Here is a 21,863-nt window from a genome sequence, read left to right on the forward strand (position 1 = left end):
ATTTTCTTCATGATACTCTCTGTTTGGCAACGTTTTCCCTACCCCGATGCAAATGGGGAGAACCAGCATCCCTCCTCACGCACATGGCATGCTCCCCAGTTATTGAAAAATCATTTAAAAACGCAACAACACGTCAGCGCCATCGTTAGTTATACTTATCATAATCATCTTCTTCATCATCATCAGCTTACAACTCTCCCACCTTAACACGACACCGTTTCTTCCCCTTCACACCATCAGCCGCAACACAGCAATTTTCAGCGCCACCCGCACCCTTCAGCCATGGCCGCTCGCGCGTTGCTCAGGGTGATAAAGAAACGCGCCGTTTCGTGCCCCGCATTCCGCGGCCACTACACTTTTCGACACGTAACGATTCATACCAAAATAAATGAAAGCTATTTTTTATTCATTTCTTCTTCTGTTTGTTATACTATTCATTGTGGTGGTGGTGTTGTTGTAGGGTAGCACGCTCGTTGTGGCGGAACACGAAGGTGGCGTTATCAAACCCCCTTCTCTCTCTGCACTTGCCGCTGCCACGTGTCTTCCCGACCCTGACTCTTCCGTTTCGGTGCTCTTGGCTGGTTCCGGTCCTTCTCTTCATCAAGCTGCTTCACACGCTGCTTCGTCCTACCCTTCAATCTCCAAGGTAACCCAAACTTTTTTTTTATAAAAGAAAAATGTAATTAGGACTTTTTTTTTAATACAAATTAATTCTTAAAATTAACTACCAGCTCCAAGTGGTTCTAAGTTAACAAATGGTTTCCAGTTCAAGAGTATTATACTGTTGTATTTTTTTTAAGTAAAAAAATAATAATACAATTGTTTTAAGGAGATAGGTTTGCAATAAAAAATAGTTTTATTTAAATAGAACAAATTTTCCTATGAAAATAACTATATCAGTGATTTACAAAAAAAAGAATGAATCCCTGTGTTTATATATTTAAGGGGTGTTTGGGAAAGCTTATTTTTTAGATGATGAAGGGCTGTTTGGATGAGCTTTTGTATTAGAACTTTTAGGAGAGAAATGAAAAAAGAAACTAATTTCTTATGCATTAGCTAATTTTAGAATCTCTATCACGGTTTTTTAAAAATTTTATTTTTAACTCATGCATAAACTAATTTTAACAGAAAAGTTAATTTCACTTTTTTTGTAATTATTTTCTTTTGCAAGTCTTTAAAGAGAAGCTAGTCCAAATAAAGTTTATTTTTACAGGAAATTTCTCTTAAAAACTATTGGTTCTTTGAAATAAGTTAATTGAAACACTTATGGTAAGTAAAGTTAGAAGCTAAAGCACAAGTGCAAGATAATGCGGGATTCTGTTTCTCTGTTGGCTATTTTTTTAATATTACAATAATGTTTTAATGTTAATTACTGTTGGCGTTGATTGGATATTGTAATTTTTCAAATATGCTATAGATGAATTCATGTTTTGGTGCGTTGGATATTTGTGTTGAGCTTGAAATGGTGATAAGGGGAAAGGAAATGTTTATTTTGTTATTGAGAAGGAGTGTGGGTTATGTTTGTGAAGATATGTGTTGGAAAGGAAGGTTGAGTTTCAGGATTTTGATGTCTAGTGTGGGTGTGCTGCTTCTGGTGTAGGTGCTGGTAGCAGATTCCGATAAATTCAAAAACCCTTTGGCAGAACCTTGGGCTAAATTAGTTCATTTGGTTCAGCATAGTGGTGGTTACTCTCACATATTTGCTGCAGCAAATTCTTTTGGGAAAAACATAATGCCACGAGTCGCTGCTCTTTTAGATGTTTCTCCAATTACTGATGTTACTGGAATTTCTGATTCCAATACTTTTATAAGGTACGATGTGCCGTGTTTTATTTTCATGTTTTAGTAACTAGAACCTGGCTGTTTGGTGCAAACTGTGATGCTGGTCACCTACAATTAAATCTGTCATGGATGAATTGTGCTGTTGGCTTATATTGTACTTTTTGGTAGCATGAAATTGTTGCTTTTATTATGTAAATTCCATGCTATTGGTTGTTTGCCTGTTAACCAAGATTCCCTTGTTATCATGCGAGTCATTGACTGTTTAAGCCATTGTAATGATGGGGCCATACTACTATTATTCTAGCCTTTGCAATGCTGCACTCGTGTTCATATCATGGATTTCATGGAAGATCTCTCTGATTTTGGACTGTATCTAAAAAGAAACTTTTTTGCCATTTAGTCCACTTCAATGTATAGCATGCTTCTGAATTTTTAAGGCTTTTAGAGCATGAATGATAAAATTACCACGGATGCATCATATTCTTAATTATCATTACTATCTTATGTTATGAGTGATTGGAAAGATTATTTGCATAACAATATTAGAAATGTCAGGCTGGGAAGGTTAACTTTTGGTGCCTTAGCTATGAAGCATGTTTCACTCGGTCACAGTTCTAGTATGATCGTGTTTCTTCAGCTCAGTAATCAATGCTGTTAATAGTTTTATCATTCTTTCTTTTTTCATGATTATAAAAACTATTTATAAACAAAGCATTGACTGCTTAGAGATCTTATAGTAAATTGAAGTCCTAGAGAGCGAGTAGACAGCCGAAAAACCTGGATTATCTTGGACTTTTGAATTCTGGGAAGGTATTGCAATCAGAGTATATATGCTATTGATAACTTCTGGCTCTGGATAATAAGACATCAGAATAGATATGAACTAGTGATAATCCTGACTCGTAGGTGTGACTGAAGTGATACAGTATGGATGGTGGTTCATGCATATAAGGAATATTTTTCTTGAAATGGACCTCTACTGCAATTATCTCTTTTTCCTTTTTGTAGCTTTAGCAGCTGATTATGCAGCACCCTTTTGTATTAGAGTAATTATTATGATCCTGCTTCTATCTCAAGTATGAATACATGATGGGTTCTTTTTCTAACTAAATATGAGATTTTGATTTCTTGTATAGGCCAATATATGCTGGAAATGCACTTTGTACTGTTCGATATACTGGTGCCAGTCCTTGTATATTAACAATTAGATCCACGTCTTTTCCTGCTCTTCAGAACTCAGTTGACTCTAATGAGGCTTCCATATCCCAGGTTGACCTTTCAACCTTGGACGAAGGTCTGTTATTTCGTTTCTGGTGCATGGACATTTTATTTTATGGAAAATTGAAAAAGACAAATGTACACTTTTGTTATGAATACGGGGTTATTGGGATAAAAATATCCTAGCATCTCTATAGTAATTAGAAAAAAATATTTTAGCTGATATTTATTTCCCTTTTTAAGAGTGGGATTGTTACAAATAGATGAACTGAGAATGTAATTATCAGGTTTGTGATTAATAAAATATTTCTTCTCTCTCTCTCTAATTATTCAAGTTGATATAGAGTTCCCGATCTTGGGATTCTGTTTTTGATGTCACCACTTGTTACGGTATAAGGTAAGGGGTAATGATAAGGTTTGGAAAGTATATGAGAGAAGAAAGTATAGAAGAAGGGGACTGAACGGTGAGAGAAGGGGACCGAACGGTGGAAGATGGGGAGAGACCAGGCCGAATGGTAGAAGGCAGGGAGTGACCAAGCCGAACGGTGGAAGGCGCGGAGCGACCAGGCCGAATAGTGGAAGGCGGGGAATGATCAGGCCGAGCAGTGGACAACGGGGACCGAGCACGCCGAACGGTGGAAGGCGAGGAGCGAACAGGTCGAACGGTAAACAACGGGGAGCGAGCAGGCCGAACGATGGTAGGCTGTGAAGAGTCAAGCCGAATGGTTGAAGGATTACCATCCTAACAGTCGCAACGGTTAAGATGGGGGGGAACTAATTACAGTAAAAGGAGCCACATTCGAGGAGAATATTCAGTATAAGTTAATTAGAGTAAATAAATATATATTCTAGGGAAATATTCAATATAAGATATTTATAATTAAGGATATATGCTAGGATAATACACGGGGGATATTTATATTAAATATAAGGATATTTATATTCAATGCAGATATATTCTAGCGAAATATTTTATTCTAGGGAAATATTTTATTTAGGAAATAATTAATATAAATAAAGGGAGAGTCTAGGGTTAAAGGTATGCTTTTGATTATTGAGTTTTGTAAAGGAGGTTATGCTCCAGAATAGTTGATGGAGGTTATGCTCCCAATTATTTGAAATAGTTGATGGAGGTTATGCTCCCAATTATTTGAAATAATTGACGGAGGTTATGCTCCCAATTATTGTTTGTTTTCTATTTGATTCAGTTATTCTTATCAATAAAACAGGTTTATTCATTCATCTTCTATTGTTCTTTGTCTGTGAGAGTGTGTGAGAGATTGTTCTAGTTACGTTCCATACTCGGATACGTAACACCACTGCTGCTTACCTGTGGGTCAACTGGGCTTGCAACAATTTTCCCCTTAACAATTGTCCTATTGGAAAAACTGATAACCTTGGCTTTGATAGCGATTGTTGGATTGATTGTTTACCACTTGGCCAAAAGTTACAGCTTCGAATTAGAATACAACTCTTTCTACTTAAAGCTTAGTATCCCAAACACCATGATTGGATTGTAACTTGACTCATTTGTTTGATCTACACCACAGAATAATTGATGTCACTTACAATGATGAGGTTGTCAAGGGATTAAACACTAGAGGAAAGTCTACTACAAAAGGCAACCATGTAGAATGTTATTCATACAGGAAAAGATTTGGGCATATTGAAGAAACTTTGCTTCAAACTGCATGGGAGAGATGAAGTACTAGATTGCACAGGAAGTAACCTCACAAAATGGGGCAGGTTAAACAAACTATTTTAGAACACGAAGAAACAAAACAACCAAATGTTCCTTCTCAACTAGAGTAATGATTGAATCAATGATTGGATTGTGTACCTTGTCCATGAGGTAAGAGTTCATTCAATACAACTGGGCATGTACCTCAAGAAGTTTGGATTCTTGATACAAGAATAGCATATCACATGACACTTTTTCCTATGCTTTTCAATTCATATGTTAAAATCAATAAAGAACAACTCATCAGAGTTGCAAATAGTGATAGTATACTCATACAGATTTGGGAATACAATGTTAAAATCATCTATTGAAGTAAAGCATGTTTTATATGTCCCGTAACTGACCAATTATCTTATCTCTGTACAAAAACTTACAAAAGACTTCAACTGTTCAATATTGTTTCTCTCCTCTTACTATATCTTTTAGGACGTTGTTGTGAGGGAGATGATTTTAGTTGCTAAGGAACAAGATGGGTTGTGTGTGTTAGAGTCCAATGACCCAAACAAAAGAGAAGTCATAAGCCATAAGTCAAAGAGCAATAACAAAAACATGGGCAAATTCCTAAATATGGCTCATCATAGAAAATTTGGACATCCCTCATTTAGTGTTATCAAATCTTTGTTCCCTCATTTGTTTACCAAAGAGTCTATTGAATCTTTGAATCTTGATAGAGGTCTAGTGGTTACAACCCATGTCCCTTACGGACTTCAATTGGCAAACATCTTCACTAAGGAACTTCTTCAAGGAAGATTCCTATATCTTGTAGGCAAGTTGAGAGTGATCAATATTTAACAGCTTGAAGGAGAGGATTGTGAATGAGTGATTATTGGGATAAAAATATCTCAATATCTCTATGGTTATTAGGAAAAGTATTTCTAAAATCTAGACATTCATTTCAGCTTATTCTTATTTTCTTTTTCAAGAGTGTTATTTCTATAAAGAGAGAAGTTAATAATATCACATATAACTAGTCTTAGTCCTTTAAATCTCTGTTTGATCAATTACTACCTTGAGACTTAGATACGTGAACCTCCATCATGGTGAAAGAATCTTAAATTGTTTTCTTTCGTTGGGCAGATCTGGGAAGGTCTACATATATATCCCAAAGTTCTCAGGATGATGAACGACCAGATCTTGGGAATGCACGGGTTGTAGTTACTGGTGGCCGAGCACTAAAGAGCGCTGAGAACTTCAAATTGATAGAAGCTCTCGCCGAGAAACTTGGTGCTGCTGGTATTATTTTCTATATATGCTATTATGACAGTTATTTTAATGGCTACAGACTTGTTATTTCTGTTTTGTTTAGGATTCATATGCTTCCTGATTTAAATTCCTAGGTTATTGATAGGATGGAAAATCTTAGTATCAAAATCCTTGTCTTTACACATGATGGCTGGTTTCGCTGTCATCTCATCAGTTTTTACATTTTATTCTGTTATATGAATTAAGTAGAATCTGCTAACTTGGTTCTCCTTGCATAGTTGGTGCCACTCGTGCTGCCGTGGATGCAGGATATGTTCCTAATGATCTCCAGGTGACAACTTTACTTCCTTTCAAGATTAACCTCCGACCACACATACTCTTGCACATACGAAAGCAAAACTGAACGAGAAAAAAAAAATTTAGTCTCATTCTTCTTTTTACAACATTGGCTCCCCTGATTATGCTGCTACAACACAGACAGGATTTTTGAGTTCATATATCAATTGAATGCATTGAATAAGATACATACTGATAGGACCTGGTATTACTGAATCGGAAATGTAAATGAAGAAAGAATTCCTGTGATACAAGTACACATCTGAAGAGAAAAATACGAAAACCAGAAAACATAAATCAGAGAATGCTCTCTGCCCTGTGACAACAGTCACCCTACATTACCCTAAACATGATTCCTCCCCCCTACCTCCCGTACTCTCTAGCCTTTATTCTCTTTTCCTCCCCACGTATCCCTGCATCTCCTTCCCCCAATCCTCACCTGCCACGTGTGCAGTTAGTTACCTCCACTCATAACAGACTCATTTCCACTAGTGACCTTTATGCCCCTTCTGTGGTAGTAATATTTCAAAGGCCTCTGTCGTAAAGGGCGTTTGATCGAATCTCAGCGAGCCCTTTATCTTTTATTCATGGCGTAATATAGTGTTCTCATGTCCATGTTTCCTTTGGAAATTTGATATGTAGGTTGGGCAAACTGGAAAGATAGTTGCCCCTGAGCTCTATATGGCTTTTGGTGTATCTGGAGCTATTCAACACTTGGCAGGGATGAGGGATTCCAAAGTTATTGTTGCTGTGAACAATGATGCCGATGCTCCTATATTTCAGGTAATGGCTCTTTTAAATTCATCAAGCCACTCTTCATTTCAAAGTAATTATCACTAAGTTTTACACTCTTTCTAATTATCTGTTGCTTTAAAAACACCAAAAGAGGTGAGCAATGAGAGAGCGCATTAATGTAGTGTAAAAGCTGACGTACTGAAATTAGGAGTATCCGATGACTTTCTTAAGCAAAATTTTAAATTAAAAAAAAAAATTAAGATAAGTGAATGAAACTTCTACCTATATTGGTCACAAACCATTGGAAGAAGAAAACTGTTTTGGCAAATTTATGTGATGTGTATTAAATTGCAGGTAGCCGATTATGGAGTTGTTGGAGATCTGTTTGAGGTGATACCAGAGTTACTGGAGAAGCTTCCTGAGAAAAAGTAAAGCGTAACATGCATCTGTATATGTACTATATGGTTGCAGAATGTATCATTCTTGGAACCTCAAAATTGCATTTCTTTAAATAAGAAGAAAATGAGGTTTATACATGGACTACTGCAATATATCCTATACAAATAATACTAAAACCACTTCACGTATTTACCAAACTACGTATTGGGATGAAAAGGAGCATAAAATACTTTAACTCCAAACGAACTTTTGTTGAAATTATTTGAAAAATATGTGATCAAACCTATGAGATACCAACTTTAGTCAAGTAGTCTTAACATTAATTTGAGAAGTTGAGTATAAAATTTTTTAATTTCTTATTTTTTAAAGTAAAATTTAAAGTTATCTAATTTTAAGTAATTAAATTATTTTTATAGTTTTTATAATTTTAAATTTTTAATGTATTTTTTTTATTAAACATCATTTTTAGTGGAGCATTGTAAATTTTTACGAAGATAACTCATATTTTTTTTAGATTACGTTCAAATACACGGTAGAGTTTCATGAGATAACATAATATTATGTTCTTTTAGCAATTATGGTATTTTAGAGAGTTAATTTGAAGTCATCAAAGCGATTAAGAGAGTGTAACAGACAATAAGTTGTCAGTATGTTTTTTTAATGATGACAAGTTTTAAGTAATATAACTTAAACCGAAGTGACACTATACTTGGAATTGGATTGAGCTCTTAAATTGGATTTTTTTTTTCTATTTTAGATCATTTTTAAATTTTATTGACATGAGTATATAATTAAAAAGTTTATTATTATAGGAACGAATTCTTAACGGCATTTTTTTATATAAATTTGTATATTTATTTATAATAAATTGTTTTTTATTAGAAATTTAAAGATTCTTATAAACTGATGTGAATATAAGAATATTTTTAATTTAGCCTGAAAGAAATATTTTAATTAGAGAAAATATAAAAAAATAAAATTTAAAAATTTAGTAAAATGTATAATTTTTAATAAAAATTGATAAATTTTTAATTTTTTTAAAATTCTTTTTTGAATTTTTTGATAAAATATTCCGAACTGTTTTTTTTTATTAAATGATAAAATAATATGATTAAATTTGAATTTTATATCTTTTGTATTTTAAAATTTTGATAACATTCAATTAAGAATTTTTTATATTTTTTAATATTTTAAATTTATATTTCATTTTTTTTAAATATTTTTTTAGAAATAAACCTAAAATTTTTACATTCATATTACTAATTTTTAATTTTACATTAAATTTATTTTCAAATATTTCCACCTATAATCATATTATTATTTAATTTTGGTTTTCTAACTTATTACACAATTTTTTTTATTACATTAACTATTTTAACCAAATAAATAAACATTTATCAAAATTAATTTTACAAAAAAAAACCATAATTATAATATTTATTATGATAAATTTTCTATTATCATAATTGCAATAATTTAAATTATCTTATTTATTATAATCACATTTCAAATTTTTTTCTTTCTAACTAATTTATAAATATTAAATTAAATATACCTTTTATATTTATATTCACATCAGTTTATAAGAATATTAAATTTCTAATAAACAATTTATTATAAATAAATATACAAATCTATGACTCATCAATTTGACCATTCTGACTTGGTTTGCCCCTTACTCACATGGGTTGGAGCTTGAAAAATCCACGAAGACCAAAAAGCTCCTTATAGATCAAGCCAACCTATGAGTCTTTTTCTAGAAAAAATATTCATTTTGAATACAAGAAGAAAAAATGTAATTAAGTCTTTGTTGTAAACCTAAATACTTTTAATTTGTTAAATAATTATATATAAACATTTTAATAAGACTAAATAGACAAGAGATTTTAATAAACTTTATTACTTGTTTATATAGAAAAATTAAGAAAAACATAAGACGTTCTAAACATATTTAATTCTTTTTTATTGACTAAATATATTTTTAGAATATATAAAATAATCAGTTAATTTTGTTGTAAAAAATTTCATGGTTTAATAGGTTCGGAGGTCCCTATATTTGTGGGTTCGTTTCAATTGGGTCCTCCAATTTTGAAAGTGATCAATTTGGTCCCTAATTTAACAAAATTGAGTCAATAATACCCTTTCCGTTAAATGCAATGGACGACATTAACGTTTTAAACATGTGGTATGTTGAAGCATCCTTCAAATAAAACTGTGCAACCTGCAAATAAAAGGATGTCTCAACATGCTACATGTTTAAAAAGTTAACACCATCCATTACATTTAACGGAAATGGTATTATTGACTCAATTTTGTTAAATTAGGGACCAAATTGATCACTTTCAAAATTGGAGGACCCAATTGAAACGAACCCACAAATATAAGGACCTCCGAACCTATTAAACCAAATTTCATCTATTTTTATTTTTCTCATGCAGATCAATTACAGTAATTTTGCATGTAAGTTTGTTAATTCACTATAAATTATCATTAGAGTCTTTATTATTCACATAGTTAACGGTTTGTTTACCTTTTATTTTGGAGGAATATGAAAGTTAAAGTTTATTTTATTTTTTCATTTTAAAGGGATTGAAAAAATATATAATAATGTTTATTTATTCATTGAAAATTAGTTGAATATTTAAACAAGCATACGGAATGGTTTTATTTTAATTAATGAAACAATGATTATTAATATAATTTTTTAAAGTAGTCTATTGCACGGATGTTGCATTACTTATATGCAGCATAAAAGATAACGATGTTCTCCTTTTTTTCTCATTTCTTTATTACATTATCTATTTAGTTGGAAACCACTTTTTTAATAACATGATTTATGTATTTAATTTTTATTTTCATTCTACTAATTTTTTTGAGTGGATATATTGAAGAGAATCATTCCTATTAAAATAAAAAATTGGACTCAATAAATCTTGAACCACGAGTCATTCATACGTAATAACATGACATTTAACTCAAAACTATCACATTTTTCACAATGAGAAAATTAAAACTAATTAGACTTATATTTTTTTACTTCCTTTTTCTTCTTCTATTCTTTTTATGTTCCAATATTATTAGAAATTTAACTTTTTACAAAAACTAAATTAACTGATATTTTTAACTTTCAATAAATATTAGTATTTTTATTTATTTTCGAAATGTTTATATTTTCTCAATAATAATGTATTATTTGAAAGAGTAAGTTATTAAAATAAAATCACTTTGAAAGAGATACATTATATATGTAAAAAAAATAAACTGGAGTAGCATCTATTAAATATATTACAGAAACCATAATATATATATAGTTAGTTGTCAAAATGGGTTACAAATCGCAGATCAATCTTGTCTATCACGAGTTCAAGTCAGGTTGGGTTTGAAAAAAATTTACTTTTTTTTTATGTGTGGGTCAATTTTCAACCTAATTCATTTAAACCCGTCTCATCCGGGTTCAACCCATGGTGAGTCGGGTTAGCTCACCAACCACCTAATTTTATTTTATTAATTTATTATCTTATGAAATCCTAAAATGTATTCTCACTAGTACGAAAACATTGTATAATGTTAGTGTTTTTCGGCCTTTCACATCGAATTCAAGGTCGACGTCATATCAGAAGACGTTAAATTGACGTCGAACATAGAACAATTTGACGTAAAGCAAATTAACGTCAAATTTTGTCAATAATTGACGTATTTTATAAAGCATGAACTATGAACGTGTAGTATAATATCAATAACAAACAACAAACTGAACAATAACAACAAACAGGTTCAACCAAACAACAACAACAACAAACAAGTTCAACAAAAACAAGACAACAAACAAGTTTAACAAATAAGTTCTTCAAAACGAAAACTAACCTTCAAAAGGTGGGTTCGTCTAAATAAAGTGTTCCCACCAGTGAGAAAGAAAACATAATGCGCCTATGAAGGACAAGAACACGAATTTAATCGGTCAAAACAAACGAAAATCATACCTAAAGTAGTTAATTAATATGCATTTGTAACAAATGAAAGAAAGATTACATGTGATGATTGTCAAACTTCGTTCCATAAAAGCTTGAGCAGAGAAGAGGGTATCACGCGCTAAGATAAAGTGAATGAATTTTCAATCTCCCACTCAAATTTTTATTGAATTCGCTAACCTTTTAACGTCTAACAATAGGGCATTCGACGCTTTATATCCTTTTGACGTCTAATTCTAGGGAATACGACATCATACGTAAATACATTTTTACCTTCGCGCCAAACATTTTCGCAAAATTTACCCAATATAACAAATTTGACATCGAATTACAATTCTAAACGACGTCTAATAATTACATTTATTTAAAAAAATGTCACTAGTCATTTTTAACGTTGGCTATTTAGTAGTTGGACGTTGGACGTTGGACGCGTGACGTTATACACTATTTTTACACTAGTGTCTCCTGACTATGCTCTCACGAATCTACTCTGCTCTCACGGTGCTCTTACTTCGCTGCTGATCATCCCCAACCCCCAACACAGGTTAGTTGTTGTTAATTGCCTCAAATTGTATTTGGAAAACTCCTTGTATTTCTCAAGACCTCGACCAAGCACATAGTCTTAACAATTTCAACTACTACAGTTTTATCGATATTTACTCTAAAACAGTAATCACTACATTCATGAAAAGGGTTACTAGCATTCCGGCAATCGGGATACATTTTGCTTAATGTTGGGTTGCAAAATGTTTATAATTTTAAAATTTTTTATTTCAAAAAATATAATTAAGTGAGCCAGTGAGCCAACCCGTGATGAATCGAGCCGGATTCGAATTTTTTTGGCTCGCTAATAAATTAGTCGGGTTGGATTGGCTCACTAAGTGATCAACCCATGGTGGATCGGGTCGGGTTAGGCTAGCTGACCCGTTTTGACAACACTATATATATATATATATATATATATATATATATATATATATATATATATATATATATATGGTAGATTATGGACAAACAACTGACAAGACTCAAAACCTCCTTTCACATCTTCTGTTTTTGATAATTGGCCCTCATGCCCAGTCAGATTTACTTGAGATTTTTCATGGGTAACCTTCTCTCTACTAGTATCTTCTTTGCTCTCTATGTTTACCTCTCAGAGCATGATTTCTTGGATGACTTCTTTTTCCATCTTCATTAACACCATTATTATCATCTTTGTCATCAATGAGGTATCATTATCATCATTGTCGTCATCATCTTTATCACTACTTTCAGAATCAAACCACTCTTTCGTCATCCTACTCTTGAAATAATCCATATTTGAAATGACCTTGTCACGTTCAGGCTCAAGTGACTTGCCACTAGGTTCGAAAATATCAAGAAATCCATCTTCCAATGAGTCACTATCATCAATTGAAACTGATGCACCTTCATTATCCTTATTTGAGACTGCTCGGTTGTGGCCAACAATGGTCAAACCAGACATATAATTTGCCCTCATCTTAGAGTTAACCTGAGGCTGCATGACTTGAATATAATCCTGAAGTTGCAGGTCATCAACATCCATTCCATTCTTCAAATTTTCTTTCTGGCCCTTAGCTCTAGTAGGTTTCCCCACATCCGGTGTAGTCCCTTTGTCGTCTTTCTTCTTCGAATGGCGACTCCATGGACGAGGAAGATTTTCGTCCCCAAGTTTTTGAGCTACCTGCTTGGTTAATGAGAAGAACATTGTAAAACCCTTGTCATGGCTTTCAGTTTCAAGAACACAAATTTGAACAAAAAAACAACATAGTAAAACATATAAGAAAAAATTAACACATATAACATACCTCGCATGTAATTATAGATGTGCGAAGGAAACAATTATTGTAATATCGAATGGCTTCATGAGCTTCATTTTCTGTTCCATACCCTGTAAACACAAATTGCCGACTCTTACCATCTTTGAATTAAAAAGCAAGTCAAAACCAAATAGAACAGTTATAATTTCAATTTTAATAAGGATAGAATAATTAGAGGAGAGAACGAGTAGTATATTACTTGGTATGCATGAGCTTGACGTGAGTGATTATTCCTTTCTCAGAAAAGAATTCCTGTAGTTCATCCTTTGCAACATGTTTAGGAAGATTCTTCACTCAAATCCTCGACCTGTTTGACCTTCTGATCATCTTTTCTTCAACATCTTTTGTGAGAAAGATTGTTATTTCTTCTGTTCCATTCTCATATAGATAATTCTTAGCTAAATGTCTGACCTTGCCGCGATTAAAGCACTTGTTCGAGTAGGAAAATGGTCATATTTGTCACACTCAAAGCACTCAACATTTGAGTTGTTCGACCGACCTAGTCTCCATGGACCTCGTCCTCTTCCGTATCAATTGTTTGTTATAAAATAATATTTATTGCAAAAGAAATATTGGATTTTAACATGGGAAACATTCAAAACTTCAAAGGGTAAGTTTTTTATTATTCATTATTGTTGGAAAAATGTTCTTTGGTGCAACGTTCAATTTTTATTTATTTATTTATTATTCATTATTGTGGAAACGATCTCTGATCAAGTTTCTCACCTAAGGAGACTGCCTCACGCTCTATTAATAGAGCATTTCCTGCATTCCAAAACATAACATTTTTCTCTCATTCTCCTTCCTCTTAAGTTTCATCATTTCTCCTTTTCTTTTCTAAAAATATACTGAGTTTATTTTCTACTCTTTTTAGAATTCCTTGCTAGTTCTGAGATCCTCAAAATTTTCTGAGAAGTTCTTGTTGTATCTTGGAGGGCTTGCGCAATACACTACCGATAAGTCCTTAAGAACAGTGATCTACACGTTTTGGGAATTTTTTGTTCGTGATTTTTTCAGCTTTTCTACAACAATCTTAAGGACTTATGGTTGACATCAACAACTCAATCTCGGAAAATCATAATATTATTTTCGGAACTCAAACGGTCTTCACAAAACATTTCATGGATGTATAAAAAATCGAAGTCTTCTCTGGTCAGAATTTTTGGCGTTGACAAGAATGTGTGTCAACCCTTTTAGACATGTATGGAGTCGCCTTTGCTCTTTCATCTCCCAAACTCGACTCCAAACTCAAAACAAGTTGAAAATTGGGTTCATGCAAACAAAGTATGTTGACGTACTTTACTTAATGCATTATTTAATGATTTGTTCGATGTGTACTATTCCTATAAGGAGGCCAAAGACATTTGGGATTTGTTGATTCACAAATGTACTGCTGAAAATGTTGTCAAACAAAGATTCATTATTGGGAATTATTATCGCTGGAAAATGGTTGAAAATAAGGACATAAAGTCTCAAATCAATGAGTACCATAAGTTGCTTGAAGCTATTAAAGCGGGGAAGGTTCTTCTACCAGATGAATTTGTTTCAGAACACCTGATTGAAAAATTGTCCCAAAATTGGATAGACTACAAACAATAGCTTAAACATAGACACAAGCATATGTCACTTCCAGAGCTTATCACACACATAATTATTGAAGATACCAACAGAAGGAGTGTTCTACCGCAAGGGCTAAAACTTTATCTACAAAAGCAAATGTGGTAGTAGTCAATCTAGCTACCAAAAGGTATGAACACAAACCTGATCATAAAAAGAAAAATAATTTTTGAAAATCATGTTCTAATGAATCTAACCTCACCTTTAGAAAGAAAGGAAATTGCTTCGTATGTGGAAAGTTAGGCCATCAAGCACCATAATGTAAGCGTAGAATAAGAAACGAAAATGCTCTTAAGGCAAATATAGCCAAAGGAGATGACATCATTATTGCGATCATTTCTCATGTAAATATGATGATCAATGTGAGCAAGTGAGTGGTAGACTTTAGGACTACCAGGCATATCTATGCAAACATAAGTCTCTTTACCTCTTACACTAGTGTAAGAGAGAGAAGAACATGTGTACCTCGGTGATTCCAAAACAACTCTTATGTTAGGAAAAGGAAAGGTTATTCTTAAACTCACATCTGAGAAGACCTTGGCCTTGAATGATGTGTTGCATGTGTCCTCTATCAGAGTTAATTTAATCTTTGTATCAATACTGAGAAAAGTGGGGGTTAAAGTGTCATTTGAATTTGACAAGATTGTTATGACAAAAAATAATGTTTTCGTGGAAAAGATATATCGTGATTAAGGACTCTTCATACTAAATGTTTATGAAATTATTAATGAATCAAGTGGAAAAATAGGTTTCTATGACGAGTGTTAAGATGTCGGCAAGTGTACCAAATCGTATTAAGTAATAATAAGTGGTAAGACCAAGTATCGTTTCCCAAGAGACTCAAGGCACTAAACAGTCATGTAATTACTCAACTAATTAAGACTTTGAAGAACAATTTTGGGTTTCTGAATGCAAAAAACAAGAAAGTAAATATGAATGCACTTTTGATCAATTGAAGAAAAACATAAAGGTGAATGAATGATATTGAAATTATGAGATGAGTATCACTACAAGAAAAAATTGAATTACATACAGACAAAATCCGTATATAAGGCCCAAAATCCGTATATAACACTTGGTTACATACGACTTATATACGGACAAAAATCCGTATATAAAACTATCGTAGCTAAATTACATACGGATTTTTCCGTATGTAATTATATACGGAAAAATCTGTATGTAAAATCCATATATAAATTATATACAGAAAAATCCGTATATAAAATCCGTATATAAATTATATACGGAAAAATCCGTATATACAATCTGTATATAATTTATATACGGAAAAATCCGTATGTAACTTATGATTTTATTAAAAAAATAATTAGATGATCTCACATCTACACCCAATAATTAATAGTTTCATATACTGATAAAAATCAAATAAAACTGTCAAATTATAAAAAATAATACCAAATATCTCTGAATTTTTATTAAAACGTGATGTTTACAACTGGATGGTCCTACCTCATTGTAACTAGATTGTCATCGGATATTACAGAAATTAAGGCAGAGGTAACTGCCTATGCAATATATACTATTATACTATTGAGACAAAAATTAGTCATGTTATATTGTACTTTGGTCCATTGCAAAAGTTACAAAACCATGAAACTATGGTCGAACTCGTAGAGCTTTGGGCAAAGCCTCATGAGCAGTGATTGACAAAGTCTGAAGGTTGCAATAAGAGGAAATGAAGGGAGAATAGTCTCCACTTCCATCTCCAAGTTCTTCTCCATCACTCCAACCATGAATGTCAGCCTTAAGAAGTGAAGGATCTCTGCATATCAGATCCCACAATGGAAAGTTCTTCCTTGGCATCATAAAGTCCTTCTCTTTCAACCTCAAACTTGGACAATAGTCTCCACTTCCATCTCCAAGATAGATCAACCTCTTATCCTCTTCTGATATTGAATCTTGGATTCTCTCTATCACTAAACCCTGTAATCACAAAATAACGTCTTTCAATCTTTGATAATTGAAGAAGCTTCAACCCAACATTTCATAATTTTGTATTTATTTGGAACTCTTGGTGGGGCCTATGTCAAAAATAATCCTTATTCTGTATTTCAATCAAATCCTGTGGGCTCATACCAAAGACAAAACCAGAATGGCATGGTTGCTTGGTTAAGAAAAATTTTGATATTTTTTAAGGCCGAGAAATCAGGAAACAGCACTCCACAGTTAGCACTTGTCAACATGATTAAAAATAGAAAATAATACTTTCCCAGAAACTAGAGCCAGTTAACATCAACTTGAAAACAATATCTGGAAATGTGTACAGTTGCCAACTGCATATACCACAATACAAACCTATAATATATATAAACACAACTATCCATCACAATAGTTTTCATTCAACACCATACCAAACATTTTACATTTAAATAGATATATTACATAAACAACTTAACAAAATATACTCAAACCTATTAATGAATTATTGAACACTTACAATATCAAATTTACGATTTTTCATACAATCAAGAGGCGTGGAAAGATTTTGTTTGGATAATGATATCTCTTCCAATACAGTGTTGAAATTGCACACAAATTCTCTAATTTTCACTTCAAGCATCTCAATTACAATCCTGAAAAGAGAAAAGTACTATTAAAATTGGTCTGTTACTGGATTTTCTGTAGCTAAATTTTAAAATTGAGACATAATGATTGTAGACCTATAACCCACAAAAGATGGCAGCACATTTTGAATGGGGTACAAGGCGTCCAATGAAGCTAGAAGAAATAAAACACGACATACTTCAATTAAATTTTTCCAAAATAATAAAAAAATTTATATTGAGATTTACAATGAAACACATGCCTCCAATTGAAATTAAACTAAAACTAATTTGAAAAAGGATACTTACACTTCATAAAATTTGCAGTATATCAATACATCAACATGGAACTTTAATTAGAAATCCTAGGATGATGATAAGGCAATGGGAATTTAAAAAAATATTTCTAGGATCAAACTAAAGAAAACATAGAAAAGTGTAGAACCACTTTACTTTTTAATCTTATGGATATAAAGAATGTGAGACAGTAATGTCCCATGATATTCACACTAAAATGACACCTATGTTAAAGTTGTATTTTTTTTCCTTTTTATAATTATAATTACCAAAGACGAAGATATTTCTTCGACTACAATTAAAATATAATGAAAAGGTACTTTATTTCACTTGTTAAAAAACTTCACTTATTTCGTTTTGACCCTTTTCTCACAGTAATGATGTTACAATGATCCAGACAAAGAATTTAAGATCCAAGATAATCAAATAAAATATAGATTTATTATGTGTTATGTCTAGGGGTGGACAAAAATCCTTTTTCCCCATCTAATCAACTTTTGCACTGTTTTGATCTATTTAGAATTCATTTCATCAAATCTGTTTTTTGGTGACTAATTGAGTACCAGGAGCCTCTTTGGATTAGCTTCTTTATAAGCTCTTTTTAAAAGAGAAATATAAGAAGAACCTTTATCATAAACTAAAATTAATTTATCCATATGTTACTTTGCAGAACCTTTATCATAATTCCTCTAACTTCTTATTTTTAACTCATGCATAAACTAAATTTGGAACTTGTCAAGTAGCTATACAAACAAGTTAAAGTAAAAAAAAAATTAAGACTCTCTATATGCCAAGGATTATGATTGAGCATTTAAATATTCATGTGAATTACATCACCCCTACCTAATTTTGGGCCACACAGTGATAAATGGCATCCTTTGCATTATAAGAATACAAACACACAACCTGATTTCAAATTCATGATGATCAAGAGTTTATTACTTGAGCATGGCAATACCTATTCAATTATAACTGCTTTCACATTAAAAATGTCTCACCTTCTCAATAAAATCTGTCAGGAGAAATAACAGGTCCATTGGGTAAGGTCTTACCATCCTGCAAATATATGAACTTTTAGTATCACCTAAAGGTAGGAAATGTACAAGCTAACAAATATAATTCTGCTTTGAATGATATATTATTCACAGTTTTTCTCCTCTTTTTGAAACCAAATCAGACGATAATTTTCTTGGTAATTCATATTTTACACAATTTGATTTCATAAAGTAAGGCTACACACTAAAGCTACTTTTTTATTACAAGCCACAAAAAACTTTCATGTTCGACAGAGTAGACAACCCAATTTTTATGTTGAATCTAGCCTACTTGGGTTGTACTGCTACGTCATTTCTCCAGGTAGTCTTAATTATTTATAGCTGATATAGAAACGAAATTTAAGGTAAAATGGCTTATTAATTAATAACCAAGTTCCAGATAACAATCTTACTGGGGTCAGGTGCTCAAAACAAAATAACCTTAAAGATCATTCTATTTTTCCTGTACATTCCTTCCAAAAATAGCCTTAAAGTAAACAACTAATTCTCCTGAGATTGATGACCATAACGGGTACATGTATAGAAAGTAGTTTGTCCTTCATCTGCTGATCTCATCTGAAAATAGAATGATTGAAATAAATAATTTTGGACTATAGATAAGATTCAGATCAAATTTCCAAATATACATTATAAAGTCTAACAATACCTGTCGTGGTGAAGCAGTAGCCTTCAAAACAGAAATTGGGAGAAAGTGATGCAAACCAATCTCTCCCCATTACATAACTCCATGAACATTCTTACAATCATTTCATCAAAAACCTAGAGTGCATTTAAGCTTTTCTTACGAATTTCATCAAACATATTCGTAGAGTTTGTTTCTCTTCACATTTTAGGTACTGTTATAGGTTGGATTAGTTTACAAATAGTTAATATCCACATTTTATACATTCTCATCACTCTATACATAACATTTGCATTTCAGAATTAGAATACAAGAAAACAAGAAATAGTCTTGCGTTTGTGACTCATTCAATAATATTCTCAATCAAAAATCACATAAAAAAAATACCTTAAAAGCCCTCTGAATCTTCCCTAAACGCAACATCGGTAATACAAATATCATTGTATGAAGACCTGAAGGCGCGATTTAAACTGTAATGAGGCACCTCCAGTGAAGAAACGCAGCGGAATGATGTAAATTGGGAAGAGAACTCGAGACCAAGATCCGAATCAGTGGAGAACGAAAACATACCCTGAGAATCCAGGAATACTCCAAAAACAGAGAGGATTCGACGCGAAGAACCCTAAAACCCTAGGTTGACGAAGGAAACCTAAAATGGATCGATTAATCGGTGTAAATGATGCTAATCGAAGAATCAATCGGTGGAAAGGCTTTTAATCGATAGAAAAGAGGATTTAATCGGTTGAAAATGAAGAGAATGGTGAAAAGAGGTTGGAGCCCTAACGAGAGATGTAGATCGACTAATGAATCGATAGAACAAACGTTCTATGGTTGCAAAGGCTATGGAAAAGCTAAATATGAAAGAAGAAGAAGATTGTGTGAAGAGAAATGGCTTGCGAATGAGGAGCTCTCGAGTGGAAAGAGGAAGCTCGAGGAAGACGAAATGTGAAAGAAGAGAGCAAACCTGAAAGGAAGATAGCGTTCAAGACGAAGGGGAAAAGCCACAAGCACGAACTGATGAAAACGAAGAAAAAGCTCGAAGGAGGGATCAAGAAGTTCACGTCGAATTGAAGGAGAAGCGTGAGGAGGAGTAAAGATGGGGAAGAAGCTTAGAGAAGAGAGAAACGTAAAGAAGGTTAAGGAAAGAGGGTTCGAGGAAAGAGGCTGAAACTTTAATTTTTCTTTTAAATAATGATTTTTCAAATCCGTATATATTATCAGTAGATAAAACTTGTTTTTAGTTATACAGATTTTATATACAGATTTTATATATAAATATTTAGTAGATAAAAATCCGTATATAATATCCGTATATAATTTATTTTTCAAAATCCGTATATAAAATCCGTATGTAATATCTGAATTACATACGGATTATAATCCGTATATAAATATCCATATATAAATGCAATATTTCTTGTAGTGTATGTTGTTGGGATTTATATTTCACCTAGTTTACTCTCATGCATATACGAATTTATCTTCTTCATTCAATTGTTAATGTCACTTTCTAAATTACTTAAAACTCGATCCGTCGGCGAAGAAAGCCTATCCTTAATTACTATACCAGAATCTCTTGCATCCCTAATAATTAATTCTGCATTACGATTAGAAGCTTAAGACGACCAACCCTCATATCCCCATCCTTGGGCAATATTGCTTTTGGGAGAAATTCTCCAGATCGTGGTTTCTAGGTATTTCCCAATAACAAAGAAGACCATAAAATCATGCCATGAACGATCAAAACATAACACTGACACCGCTCAACGTCCCTACTTAGGGCGCCTAGGCGAGCTTGCGAAAGGATGGCGCTAACGCCCCAAGAAGGGCGACCAAGCGTGAAACGTTTCTTGAAGACTGGCGCTCAGCGTCCTTGAAAGGACGCTCAAGCGTGACTGCGAGACTCCTACGCTGAGGGCCCCAAAGGAGGGCGCCCAAGCGTCCTGCGACCTTTAACAACCTTCTCTTATGGTGTGTTTTCTGTCCTTTCTAAGTTCCAAGTTCATGACATTTAACTCCTTTTCCAATTCATCCCAGTTTCCTACAAAATCAAGGGAATTTAGTGATAAAATCTCCTCAAGTATAACGTCAACTCTCTTGTTCACCAAAATAAGCTAAAAACAAGAGAACAAGCAAGTTTCTAAGTCAAAAAGGGTTCATTTGTTATCAAAATTTACTCTCAAATAACGGTTTAATCAACCATTATCAACGACCTATTATGACGGGTGAAAATCATCAGTCAATGGGGCCCCTGTTGGAATGCAGCTCCAATCCATACCTATAACAAACTTCTGTATAGAGATCTTGGCATAGATACCGGGAGGGCTCCCTTTAGCAATGGTGTTCTCGAAGATGATAACAATTGAAAAACTGTTATTTTCATGCTTAAATTGATACTAAAAGCAACCTTTAACACTTAGAAACTAGCTTGAAATCATGCTTTTGTTCATATTTTCAGAAATAAGAGAGGTGGACAAGTTTA

The 21,863-nt window shown here is 32.8% G+C and overlaps 2 protein-coding genes across 10 annotated transcripts; one reads left to right on the forward strand and one right to left on the reverse strand.

The window, feature by feature from the left end:
* The first annotated feature begins 23 nt into the window (after positions 1–23).
* On the forward strand, positions 24–7,551 carry LOC124822482 (electron transfer flavoprotein subunit alpha, mitochondrial). The gene is made up of 8 exons (XM_088092387.1): positions 24–366; positions 461–646; positions 1,601–1,812; positions 2,919–3,076; positions 5,819–5,974; positions 6,223–6,275; positions 6,923–7,063; positions 7,370–7,551. The coding sequence occupies exons 1-8, from the start codon at positions 283–285 to the stop codon at positions 7,445–7,447; spliced, it is 1,068 nt and encodes a 355-aa protein (XP_087948513.1). The 5' UTR covers positions 24–282; the 3' UTR covers positions 7,448–7,551.
* An 8,692-nt stretch (positions 7,552–16,243) lies between these two features.
* On the reverse strand, positions 16,244–20,550 carry LOC148196944 (inorganic pyrophosphatase 1-like). Of its 9 annotated transcripts, none has more exons than XM_088093013.1 (6): positions 19,769–20,548; positions 19,152–19,314; positions 18,703–18,760; positions 17,525–17,582; positions 17,302–17,437; positions 16,244–16,787 (listed from the first exon to the last, which is right to left on the reverse strand). In XM_088093013.1, exons 5-6 carry the CDS (start codon positions 17,422–17,424, stop codon positions 16,461–16,463), a joined length of 450 nt encoding a protein of 149 aa, XP_087949139.1. In that variant the 5' UTR covers positions 17,425–17,437; positions 17,525–17,582; positions 18,703–18,760; positions 19,152–19,314; positions 19,769–20,548; the 3' UTR covers positions 16,244–16,460. The 9 variants fall into 9 exon arrangements, with proteins under 9 accessions (XP_087949139.1, XP_087949138.1, XP_087949133.1 ...); XM_088093012.1 differs by lacking the exon at positions 17,525–17,582 and adding an exon at positions 19,406–19,518; XM_088093007.1 differs by lacking the exon at positions 17,525–17,582.
* Positions 20,551–21,863: the final 1,313 nt, after the last annotated feature.

Source organism: Vigna umbellata, chromosome 6 (assembly GCF_029865625.1).
Source record: "Vigna umbellata cultivar VRB3 chromosome 6, Vumbellata_1.0, whole genome shotgun sequence".
Lineage (NCBI taxonomy): Eukaryota > Viridiplantae > Streptophyta > Magnoliopsida > Fabales > Fabaceae > Vigna > Vigna umbellata.

Coding starts and splice junctions, on each gene's coding strand:
- LOC124822482 (XM_088092387.1), top strand. CDS start 283: ATGGCCGCTCGCGCGTTGCTCAGGGTGATAAAGAAACGCGCCGTTTCG. Junction 647..1,600: donor CCTACCCTTCAATCTCCAAG/GTAACCCAAACT, acceptor CTTCTGGTGTAG/GTGCTGGTAGCAGATTCCGA. Junction 5,975..6,222: donor CGAGAAACTTGGTGCTGCTG/GTATTATTTTCT, acceptor CTCCTTGCATAG/TTGGTGCCACTCGTGCTGCC.
- LOC148196944 (XM_088093014.1), bottom strand. CDS start 17,424: ATGCTTGAAGTGAAAATTAGAGAATTTGTGTGCAATTTCAACACTGTA. Junction 16,788..17,301: donor AAAATCGTAAATTTGATATT/GTAAGTGTTCAA, acceptor TTGTGATTACAG/GGTTTAGTGATAGAGAGAAT.